Source organism: Buceros rhinoceros, unplaced genomic scaffold (assembly GCF_000710305.1).
Source record: "Buceros rhinoceros silvestris isolate BGI_N320 unplaced genomic scaffold, ASM71030v1 scaffold8662, whole genome shotgun sequence".
NCBI lineage: Eukaryota > Metazoa > Chordata > Aves > Bucerotiformes > Bucerotidae > Buceros > Buceros rhinoceros.
In genome coordinates this window covers 29,870-42,808 of record NW_010397150.1, presented here as the reverse complement: position 1 = coordinate 42,808, position 12,939 = coordinate 29,870, and the positions used below count along the sequence as shown (strand labels likewise).

Genomic DNA, 12,939 nt, shown 5'->3' with positions numbered 1-12,939 from the left:
GTTCCTTGATCCTTTGTGGGCTGGTACCTAAAACGTATATGCTTAAATAGTATATTTGTTTCCTAATTATTTGTAATATTGCATTATATTCTCATTTTGTCTTTTAAAGCAGTTGGTAACTTGCATCAATGTATTTCTGCATATTTACTCCAAACTGCTGCTCATAAAAAGAGGTGATGATTTGCTTTTTTATTCCTCATCCCAAGGAATTGCCTTATGTTGTGGATGCTGAACTGTACTGAGTGTCAGGAATCCTGCTTATGAAGTGGAATGATCATTTCAAAATGCTACAACACAGTTGCGTGAACTGTTATTATTAGGGTTTTTTTAATACTGTTAAACTGGAGGTCCTAGACGTGGCAAAAGGGGCTGCCATACTAGGTGCTGCACGTAAGGAGAAATACTATGTTTTCTGATAGACAAACAGCCCCATGTAAAATGAGATACCAGGTGTAAATCTGAGGAAAAATGAAGGAATAGTAGCTCTGACTGAGTAGCTTGTTTTGATATTTACGAAGAATCACAGCAAAGGAGAATTTTTTTAAAAAGATTTTGGTGTCGTCTTACATAGAAGATAGTACAAGTGTTTTAGTTTTAATTTTAGGTTGTTTAAACATTCAAACAAGTGAATGCATCATTACTGAGGAAGAGAGATGGTCTTTGAAACAGAAAGACGAATAGGACAGGATAATCTGCGATAAGAGTTAAAGTGATGAAGGTATCTTACCTTTTATGTGATCAGTAATAGAGAACCAACATAAGGAAAGGAGAGGAGCCTTGGCCAAAGTAGACAGGGTGTTAAAAATAGCATTTTTTTCTGGGTATGAGTAAAAAAAAAGTTTTGTTTTGTTTTTTCCAAAGGATGTTTTGTTAGTTGAAGTGCAAAATAAGTAAAAATGGTGTAGTTTTAAAGATGAATAGAAAGAGTGCAATCTTGGACAGATTTACTACTTGTTGGGGTTATGGAGAGCAGGTACTCAAAATTGGTATTCCAGTTAAGCTCTGGAATCATTGGAATGGTGGTATTTTGAAACCATACAGGAGAATGGTTCTAAAAAAAGAATATTTGACTTTATCATGTGCTTTTTTTATGTTTGCACACAGATAAATTTATCTCATATATGTAAATGATAAATTATTTATTATGAGAATCGTAATCTAAAAATATCAATAAACGTGTTTTGTTTGCTTTGAACCTTTGGTTTTATTCTTGCAATGTATGAAAAGAAAATCTTTATACTTCAAAAAGCTATAGCTAATTTTTTTCTGTTTATGCTCTTAAGTAAATATTTTAATTCACTGCAGCAACAGGAGATCTGCTGTACTACTGAATGTAAATAAGCTCTTCCATGCTTGTCATCTTACACTGATAGTATCATAAGACAAGTAATGACAGATTAAGACCTGCCTAGCAGAGGGAAAACTAAATTACAAGACTTTTATTAAGGCATAAATAAACCTATTAACTGTTATCTGGAATACCAATTAGTGGAAGGAGCACTGACAATTTTATTTATCAACATTAAACACAATTATTAATTACAGACCTGACGAATCTAGCAGTAAGCAGGACATGTTGGGTGTGCTGGGGCCTTAAGCCCATTATATGAGAAGGATGATTACCAAAATCCTGTGGGGAAATAAGTAATTGTAGCTGTAAAATTTTAATTGCCTTGGAATAAGGTAAATTATATTCTCTTGTCTCAGAATATAAATAGTATGGCATTAAGGTACCAAACCTTGCTAATTTTGAACAGCAAATGATTTAGACATCTATAGAAGGGAGGGAAGTGGAGTCAGGAAATCCTCAGAAATTTGCATTGTAAATATTGCGATAAAGTGATCTACAATATGCTATCGCATCTGACATAGTTGACCTAGCTTGCATTTGCTTGCATCCGTGTTACATGCTTTCTGAAATACAAAATTGGAACACCCAAGAAAGACTTAAGAAAGTATAATATTGGAAGAGAACATAGTAACAACGGGGAAATTATTTTTTTCACAAATTCCATTTTTTAGAATCCTATTTACCCTTCTATCTGAAGCTTGAGGAGTAGAGTATTCATTGCTAAATACAGAATTTGTTCCACAGTCTCTCAGAGATATTCCTGTGAGCTCAGTCTGCCTCTCTCTAATGGAAATTTCCTACTGAGTATTTTAAAGATGCTATTTGCAGTTGTTGCTTTTTTTCCCCACTGAAATAACCTACTTGATGCTTCTTTTTTGTTGTTGGTTCACAAAGATCCAAAGCCCTGGCTTTCTGGACACTTACTTGTAAGTGCAGCTAGGAAGTCCTTTTCAAAACTTATGGACAAGCTGAATGTAATAATGGAGGCTGTTCCACTAGACATCAGCAGGAGCATTACTTACCTGGAGGAAGACTCTTTGATGCAGAGGCTGGCTCATGGACTTGGTAAAATAAATACCCAGGCCCTGGAAGCTGGATTGTGCAACAGACTACCCATTATGGTATGCATATTTATAGTGCCACTTGATGTAAACAGTGTGTTTGCAGCATAACTGTTACAGTGAAGCTCTCTTGATAGTGCCATTAGTTTCAGATTGTTACACTAAAGTCAACAATCCAGAAGTTGATTTTCTGCGCCCAAAAGCATTAGGGTGGGAATAGATCTCTTCTTTTATTGTCTAAGAATTTTAAGAATAGATGTTTTTTAAAGTTTGATCAAAATTGTACTTGCTTTATAAGATCAAACTTACTTTTGGCTTTGACTAAATGTTAAGGATTTTTTTTCTGTTTTTTCTCCCATTTACTGCTTAATCTCTCAGTAACAAAAGGACAAAGTCTTTCTTACACAGTCTGCCTTTTGCTGTGGGCCTTACATGAAAACAGGTATTTCCTTGAAAACGAAGTTTTCAGTAACCTTCAACAGTAGATGAAACAGGCTAACATTTTCGCATGCATGTTTTTTAGAGATGGAGGACAACATGACAGTTTTATCTCATTTGTTCAAGTATTAAATGTTGTTGATTTTATTGCTAAAATAGCACATGAATTTGCTTCTGTTCACTGACAGAAAAGCATAGCATCCTTGCAAAAGCGAATATTTGAATTTACACAAAGACTTCATTCAGCAGAGGTGGAACGCCGCTCACTGCGCCTAAAACTTGCAGAATTCAAATGGAATTTCAGTGAGATGAAGAAAGAAGCTGACAAAGCTCAGAGCCTGCAAAAGCAATTAAATATGTATAAGCAATCTGTAAGTATACTTGATTTAGATGAGACTGCTTACAAGAGATCCTCCTTTTTACACATATTTTTATTTGGCTCTTTTGAAAAACAAGTATAAAATCAATCTACTATTAACGGAATTTTCCATAAAACTTGTCGTATAAATGTCACTAAATTGTAAGTCAGATGTATTTAGAAGTATCTCTTTTCCACAGGAGTTTCTCTTTGATTTGTAGAATGAGGTATGTTATGTAAATTACATGTTTGGTCTTCAGTAACCCTGTTTTTTTTCCATATGTTGCTAATGTTGGTGTAATTTATATATCCTAATAAGATTTAGAGATGTCTTTCCTACAGAACGAAGTCAGTGAATGAGGGTATCCAGTAAGTATGTTCATGAGAAATTCATGGAGCATAATGTAGTATTTGAAACTCTGCATGAATATTGCTGAATATTATGATAAGATATTTCACTGTTTCTTCGAGTATGAGTTATATCTTGAGCAGCTAGTCAGTGCAAGTTTTAGTGTGCCTCTTTCCTTGAAGGACTAAGTTTATGGCAAGGAAGAAGAAACCCCTCTTCTACATTCTCGGTATCCCATATGCACGAAATTCCTCTGACCCTTTGCTGCTGCTGATCAATTTATTTAAACACTAGGGGTTCACTAACCTGTAAATAGCACTGTCTAGTAGGAGTGAGAAGAAACAATAAAAAGGTTCCTTAACCAGTTGAAGTCACAGTATAGTGAGTAATGGACACGGTATTTGAGGGATTGATGCCATTTTGTGGGTTCTCAGTTTGTTCCCTGTAACTCTTGAAACCGGAAGGGGAGAAACTCTTGCTTTAGTGTGCTGAAGGTTCACTGGCCACCTCTTTTCCTATTACTGCTTTATATAGGTTGCATTCAGAAATGAGCTCACATTTGAGCTATCTGAGAAAGTGAATGGATAAAGATACTTGTACACACTGTGCAGTATTACTGGAACACCTGTGTCCCAGAATGAGCATTTTTTCTGTAGTTGGGCCCAGTGCTGATCCTGAGGTCTAGTTGGTGGATCAGGCAGTGCGTCCCAATCAAAACACTTCCAAGCAGAGAATATAAAATAAATGATTTCACATCCACTTTCCTTCCTGTTTCTAGCTGGTAAAATGGATGGTTTTTTACTCAAGTAGACAAGGTTATGTCTAGTCATCATCATTTTTGATCTTAATGAGTTTATTCCCTTACAGTTCTGGGACAATTAGATTAAATGTTATATTTTAGGTTGTCTTTCAAATGTAGATGATGATTTTCCTGAAATAATGATTTTTTCTTTCTGGAACATTTTGAGGAGAGGAGAAAGAGTCCAGGAAGACTATCACAAGAGTTAGTAAGATATGCATTAAAATGTGGGATGGAAATATTATCTGCAAATTTCCTCTTAAATATTAATTCTTTACAACCTGGTGTGCTAATTTGTATAGAATACTGAATGCATCCTCTTTACAGTACCCTGGATACTTTTTTAGAAAAATACAGGAAATAAAGTTGTCTGCTGTTTTATTGCGTGGTGATATGTCTTCATGTTAAAATACCTAAATATTCATCTTTAACATGCTTTTGTTTTAGAATTTGATATGTTTGCAGGTGGAACTCTGAAAGTCAAACATGTAAACAAGTGAATACAGTTACACAATCAAACACAATTTATTTCCCTTACCAGAAATTGATCACTCATGAGAGGTTTGAAAGTGCACGCGAAGAATTAAATAATGCATTACATCGGGAGCATCGGGCACAAGTGCTTTTGAATGAACAGGCGCAAAAGCTACAGGAGCTAAATAATAAACTAGAACTGCACTCCAGTGAAGAAGCAGATAAAAACCAAGTCTTAAGTGAAACTGTAAAGGTAAGACAATTAACCTTCTGAAACAGACACCAGAAATTCATCTTTTGGTAAAGAAACCAAATTCTTGCAGTTCTTGTGCAAATAAGATTATAGGTGTAAATGCACACATACTACTCAGTCCATTGGAATTTTACAGTACTCAGAAAACACTTTCAAGATGAAACTTCAAGGTATAACTTCCCTTCTCTGCTTTTGGGACTGGGTCATGTACACCAAAACCTGTATTCTGTGAAGTATCTGGATTTTTATGTGATATATAAGAGAGCAATTCTAGCTATCATGATGCATTTGCAGGCTATAGGAAAAAATGAAGGAAGAAATGCAGGAATGATGTGATTTTTGATAGAGATCAAAAGAGTAGTTAAAAACCTGGATTAGCTGTTTCCTCAATATAATCTTAGGGTAGAGAATACATTGTGTCAGTTTGGAATATGGTAGGTGAGAGTAGAGAAAGATGTTTTTTTCAACAGTATTTAAAATTTTCCCCAGACATAACAAGTAATGAGGAAAAAGATGTTAGCAGAATCTCAAGTAGCAAATCAAGTTGCAGAGAGAATAAGATGTTTGAAACCAGGTGGATATCTAAAAAACTTTGTAATGACAGACCAGTAATGTGTGATGACCTGAGCTTTGTAGCTTTTATTTATTTTTTTATTTAAAGGAAGCTTTGCTGCTTGTGTCTGCTTTTCAGCCCTGCTACTGTCTTTCCACCTCTCTGTATTCTTCTGTGAACTGATAGTTGAGCAAAAGAGACTGCTTCACTGATACCTTGAGAGATAGAAGCACTTGTGATACTGAGGAAGATTGAGGGTGGAAGGGATAAGAAACATCAAGGGGCGGGAGGAAAACCAAAAACATGGGGAAGCTAGAAATGTCAGAAACCATTGTTGAAATTGTAACACTGAAAATGGATGTCAAGGAGGATGACTTGCAGCAGGATTGAAGTGTCGTACAGTGGAGGAAGCTGAGGGATGTTGTTAAATTTATTAAGGAGGGTTTTCACCACCTCCCTAAGATTGTGTTCTACGGTGAACTCGCCACCGGCTGCCGCAAGAGAAGAGCTCCAAAGAGGAGATATAAGGACTCCCTGAAACAATACCTCAGCCTTGGCCATACTGACCACCATCGGTGGTCCACCCTGGCCTCCAGTCGGGAGATTTGGAGACACACCATACATAACGCTGCTGTCTCCTTTGAGAGCACACGTAGAATCAGTCTCGAGGAGAAAAGAGCGCAGAAAGAACCGTGCCTCAACTATACCACCCAAGGAGACCTTCCGGTGTGCTCTTTGCAACCGGTCTTGCTTATCCTGCATTGGCCTTTTCATTCATCAGCGCGCTTGCGGTAAGCGTGGGTAAAGCCCTTCCTAAATCTTCGTCTGCGAAGCCAAGCCATGATGACTATATACTAAAAATGCCGTACCTCACTAAGGGTGAAAGACAATGACATTTCCAATTCACCTGGTTGGTTTTTGTTTTTTCTTCCCCACCCCCCACCCACAGTCCCCTAATTTTGGATCTTTCATTTCAATCTAAGAATAAACTTGCCAAGTGTTTTAAGGCAGGTTCCTTGTTAGTACTGTTGCTTTTTTGTTTGAGATCCAGCTGCAGTATATACAAGCCATTAGACTTGTGTTTGTTTTTTTTTTTTTTTTTGGAAATACTTGATTCAAGATTTTAAAATAGATATTAGGATCATAAAGAGTTGAAGGAATAGAAGACAAATGTTACTTGTAGTTTTCATTAGGGTCTCCTCTTTATGCATTAATGCATGATATTTCACAGTGTTTTACTTTATGTGTAAAACGTACCTTTACATTTGTTCAGGGAAAATAAAACAAAAAGTAATTGTAGGTATTTAAAATGTAGGATGGAGTTTTAAACAAATCTGTTACATGGATTATTGGATACTGAATTAGATTTCACAGCTTCAGTTTTTTATTTATTAAGGGTTAGATGCAAATTTTGGAGACAATAGTGATCCTAAAATGCATCCTAATTCTGCAAACCCCTAGCAGGTTGTTTGCTAGTGAAACAACTTGATTTAGCGTAAAATGCCTGATTATAGCTGAAAGCAGTAAAGATACAATACAAGGAAATATAGCTGTTGTGATAGGATGGAGGCTAAGAAAGATGAAATAAGCCTTAGAGCTGAAACTTAGTACTCACAGTTGTACTGATTTGATTTTCGAAATGTATTACTCCATAATTCTCAATCCTTTCTGTAGAGAAATTTTGAACAAAATTAAAGTTGTAGACGAGTTGTTGTGTACTGTCCCTAAATTTCTGTTTAAATACCAGAAGGCTGATGGATGTCTCTTAATTCCGTCGTGATGTTTACTACAATAGTTTAGCATAAAATTGCATTGTGGTTGTAACAGCATATGTCTTGAGACTATGAAAGAAACAAGATCTGTTGTGGTAGCATGGCAGCACACATTCATGGTGTAGTGTTGATTTTCTTTTTTTATCATGTGTATATGATTTTATAATGTATGTTTCCTATCATAATCTTCAATTTTTGTCATTGTTTTTTACAGTTTCAAACCTGTGTTGAATAAGTACTTCCTAAATTCAGGTAGCAGTCTAACACAAACTACTTTGATACCAAGGGGTAGAATAACTTTTTATTTTGAGCTTTACATGTTTAGGTTTCTAAAATTTAAGAAAAAGTCTTTCATAAGCCTTTTTTCCCCACAGTTCACTACAGTCCTACTTTATTCATGGCTTTGTTCATGACAGGCAGAAATTGTCTCTGCCTTTGCCCTGGCGTTTTAACTGACAGACCTTTTTTTCTTCGCTAATCGTTTTTTATGACTTATAATGGTTTGCTTTTTTATGTTGTTTTTGTTTTGCAGTATAGTGGAGCAATCTCATCTCTGTAATAATCAACCCTGACCTTGTAAAACAGTGTTTGTACAATTGCATAGGCTTTTAAACTCTTAAATAGTACAGAAGTATGGAAAAAAAGAGTTGTTGCACTGAAAAAATATACTAGAAAAGGTATGCCTCCATATTCATCTTAAGATAGAAACTAATCTATCAATACAGAGTAAGCGTATGTGGAAAAAATTGGAGAATGTGGTGGTGTACAAGTGATTTCAGATGGAGTAGAGTGTCATGGAAAGAGAAAACTAGCTTTGAATTCTTTATAGTTTTTAAACAGGTAAGAAGGGGAAAAATGTGAGATGCTTTGATAACATTTTTAAACTTATTTGCACTTCAGCTAAGGAGGTATTTTGGTATTCATGTACTTTCATAAAGTAGGCTTATTAAAGGAGTAATACTTAATTTCTTAGCTTTATCGGTTCAGATTTTAATCCTGTATATTTTTATCTTCTTAATGGCATATACTATAGAGACATCCAAGGTAGCCAATTACATTCAAGGTCAGCTGGAACTAAGCAACTCCTTTACACCACTTCTTTTAGGAGATGAGGTAAATCAGTAGCTCTGATTCCCATGTCTTTGAAGAGAAACCTTTACAAAAATCTCAACAGGCATCTATAGCAGACATAATTTTTGCTCCTTATACAAGCATGTTTTAATTCCTATAAAATAATTTTTTCCTATTGACAGGCACTGTGTGTATATTTCCTTCCTTGTAGGTATGTTAGTACCTGTAATAAAACCAATTTCTTTCTAAGTTTTAATTTATGGAGCATGTCCTATAAACAGTAAATAAATAATTCTGTGTGCATTTCAAGTGCAGTATATGTTAAATCATGTAACTTGCTACTGATTTGCCTCAAAATAGCCTTCAATACATGCTTTAAAACAAGATACCTTAAATTTTGTGTTTATTTGCTAAGTTTAGTGAAGCTGCAATTGATACATGACAGTATAAGTGAGAAAAGAATCTCATCCAAGTGCTTCGATAACACTCACAGAAAAACATTTTCTGATGGCAAGGTTTGGAATGTTTATTTTCATTACCTATTTCATTTAAATGTTTATATGCATATTCTGTGTTCGGCAAATGTAATATCCTTTGCTAAAAAGACACATTAGATTCTGACTGAGATCGAGATTTCTAGGTTTGCAGAAGTGGATGTTTTCCTAGAGCACGCTCTCTGTTCTTGGTGTGGATTTCAGGTGAAGATGGTACACAATTTGCTGCTTTTTTTTTGTTTTTCCTCTTCATACATTTATAGCAACATTTGTCACGTTGTCAAGCAGCAGCATTTCTGTGCGTTACCTGGTTAAATTAAAGGCTGTTCTCTAAAGAAAGCAGTATAGCTGATTACCATTCGTATCTAACTTAATGGAGAATTTGTATTAATCAAATTTAGCATGTTAAATAGAAGCGAGCTCCCCTCTGAATAGGTTAGAAACTGAAATTCATAATTCATTAATTGAATTTTTTTTTAGTTTCCTTACTCTTTATGTTCTGAACACTTAAATAATTTATAAAGAAGGTAAGAATGGATTAGCATTGCCATATCCTCTATTCTCAGTCAAAAGAGGTCTTGTGTTTTCTTATTACAATAAATTACAGGTTAAACAGTTTTGTCATGTATTTCAGTTTGCATTAACACTATTTGTAAAATAAGTAAGCCTGCTCTTCTTAGGTAGTCTTAAAAGAGTTAGGTCAACTGAAGATTTGCCCTGGAGCTGGTCCTTTGTGCTTCCTTGTTTAAATGCAGTGCATTGTACATGGAATTTAGGAAAAGGATAATGTTCCTTCTAGCACGTGCTATCTTTCTAGAGGAGAGACACACAGAGACCATTCTGTTGTGAACTGGATCTGAGAGCTTCTCTTCATGGAAGGAAAGAGAAGACGATTGTGGTGAAGTCTGCATTCTGTCACTCAGTCTGCACTTTAGATATCTAAACTTAAACTTCACCTTAAATTTCTCCTTTCTGTGACTTTTCCATGAAGTTTGTTGTATTGTCTTACTGTCTGCTTTATTATCTTAGATAAATAATTAATTGTACTCTATTCTGTTAAGCACTTTGAAAGCAGCTGTTCATGTTGTGATGTGAATCTCTCCTTGCTTTGCTTCTCTGGTTAGCCTCCCAAGATTCGGGGTCCAAGGGTTGCCCTGTTCTTTCTCCATTTTAGAGATCACCCCATTAGGAATATTGATCCCTGCGTTTCCTCTCTGAACCAACTTACTTCCAGCCAGGTGTGTATTTCCTCTGTTCTGTGCCTAGAACATCCATCAATATCAGCATGAGTAGTCTGGAGGGACTGAGGTCAGTACGTGGCCTTTACAAAAGCATTGTATGCGCTCCATAGTCATCAATGAAGCAGTCAAGCAACTAGCAACCGAGTTGTTGAAGGTCTGACTTAACTTTTCTGACTTATGTTTTCTAGAAAATGTGTAAGGGATGAGCAGAATCGGAGAAAGAATAGTTAAAATTTGTGGTTATGTCCGAGTTATGTGATAGCATTAATATGAAGTTAAATAGAACAATTCAAAATTTTGCAGTATGAGTCATACAAGCATAATGTAATTAGAAGCTTTTATTTTGAAAGGATATTAGCATTACCATTTTGTTAGTTTCTTTCCTCTGCAGTTCTTCTTTTGCCCAGTTTTACAAGTTGAATGTCAGTAATAGTTCATTGTAATTTGAACAATGTGAAGATTTTACATTAGAATTTGAAAACGTATTCATGCAGGTGAATGGTTTTTGTTATTTTTTACATTATCCAACCACCAAATATTTTATTGGTTAGTAATAAGAGTATTATTCAGGCTGGTTTTGTCAGGCTGATTCTTTACTATCTTAATATAGTAAGAAAATAATAATCTCCAAAATTGCTTCTACTTCACATTGAGAGAAATAAGAAAGGAATTGTCAGTTTATTACATTTGTGTCAATCTGGTCAGGTATAAACATTATTTATGTAATAAGAAAAGACATCCCTATGCTAGAAGAATTAATATTTTATTTTTAATGTATCAAAGAGTTTAGATAACTGAGGAAGATGCTGTCATTGTTATTACAGTTTAGGTGTAATTTAGGGATGGAGAGAAACTGGAATAAGTAATGATTATGTAACATCATTTTAGTTAGTGTTTGAAAGCTAATTATAACCAGGAGTTAATTTCCAAGTAAGGAAACTGGTTTTTCCTTCTATAGAAAATTATAGAATAACTTTGATAATGCTAGTCTGATTCAGTAGTGTGATTTCAACAGTCATGTTACTGATAATGCACCTAAGTATCCTTCTGGTAGTTTGCAGAGGAAGACAAGAAACCAAGGCAGGTAGAGTTGTGCCCAGGAAGGATGGAACTACTGTGCAAACAGGAGTAAATAATTTGGGCTGCAAGTTACTTCTCAACATACGGTTAAGACCTTGGTTTTTTGGTCTAATACAATAATGACTGGCGCACAGTGAAATCTAGACTACAGTCATTGCCTGTTTTGGAGAATTCGTTTTGTCTAGAGTCTGTTTGCTGCACTCTGCTATTAAAAAAAGTATTCTGACATTCTGTCAAAGATTAAACAAAGAAAAAGGAAAACCTCAGTAAAGTAATTGCTCGAACTACAGCATTTGTATAGTCTTTTAAAAGTAACTTCCAGTAGTTTCTGGTATTCAATTGGTAGGAGCTATTTGCTTCCCTTGGGGGGAGGAGGAATAAATGGAACTGTATCACGATCTATAAGCTTAATGGTTTTATTGCTGCATTGTAATTATACTAATAAACACATCTGTCCATGACCTTGGAATTCACAGTGCAGTGAGAAGGATTTATTGACATGTAATTTGGAAGAAAAAAGAGATTATTGTGTAATTACAGTGTGTGGTTATTAAGCATATATACTTAGATACTGTTTATCCCTGTTATTTCAAGACCTTCAACTATGTTTCATTTTTTACTCAAAAATACAGAAAGGCTTCGTGGTAAATCCAGTGCCTGGGAGATCTTTGATATATTATTGGGTCAACTACAAAGTAACTTTGTTACCTTGAGATGTACAGAGGAGATCAATAGATCTTTAAAACAGCATGTGATGTTTTTAAAGAAATGTTCTAAATCCTGTTTTTCCTGGTAGTTTAGATATCAATGTGCAGGACTTTCTGCTATCCAGGTTCTTGATACACAAGTGCTTTGGTTCTTGTTTATCTAGGCTGTCTCTAGGGCCCGATCATTGTTTCACCTTCGGTTTTCACATGATCTCCCTAAGCAAACTCTGAAGATCTTTAGATCTTCTATTTTCATTAGGTATTCAATGATTTTCAAGGGCAAGTGTTTTCAAAATTTATACCCCTTTGAGCTTCCAAAATCTGTAACTGTGCTACCTTCTTTTAATCATGAAAAGCATGGATGCTCTTCAAGGTAACAAACTCAAAACAAATTACTATTTTTTTAATCTTACCTAAATTTTTGTGTTGACTTCTACAATATATTTATGAAAAACCTATGGAAGTTCTTGTTGCTACATGGATTTTTTTATTCTCTGTTAGAGGTGTCATGGTTTAAACCCCAGCCGGCGACCAAGCAACACGCAGTCTTTCTATTTTCTCCAGGAGGAGAAAATACAACAAATACTTAAGATTCAAGACAAGGGAGGGCTCACTCACCACTTATTATCATGGGCAAAGGACAGACTCGACATGAGGAAACTAAGTTAATTCAAACAACAAAACCACTACCAAATCGCCACAGAAATTCAAGTAGGACAGTAAGAAAAACGATCATCTCTTAAACACATCTTCCTCCCACCCCTCCCTTCTTCCTGGGCCTGGCTTTACCACCTGTCCCCCATGCAGCGCGGAGGAAGTGGAACACAGGATGGCGGGTGCAGTCAGTCTCAGCCGGTGCTCTCTACGCTGTTCCTGTTGCTTGCCCTTCTTCATGGGAAATACTCCTCACAGCTCCTTGCAACCATGTGGCCCCCCCC

The 12,939-nt window shown here is 35.6% G+C and overlaps 1 protein-coding gene across 1 annotated transcript in view; it reads left to right on the top strand.

Annotated features, from left to right (window-relative positions):
* Positions 1 to 12,939, top strand: part of CCDC171 (coiled-coil domain containing 171) — a gene marked incomplete at its 3' end in the record, with an annotated part of 103,521 nt that overhangs the window by 65,562 nt on the left and 25,020 nt on the right. The window contains exons 16-18 of the mRNA XM_010146142.1: positions 2,246 to 2,472; positions 3,039 to 3,221; positions 4,898 to 5,083. Coding sequence (XP_010144444.1) covers positions 2,246 to 2,472; positions 3,039 to 3,221; positions 4,898 to 5,083 — 596 coding nt within the window. The remainder of the gene's footprint in view (positions 1 to 2,245; positions 2,473 to 3,038; positions 3,222 to 4,897; positions 5,084 to 12,939) is intronic.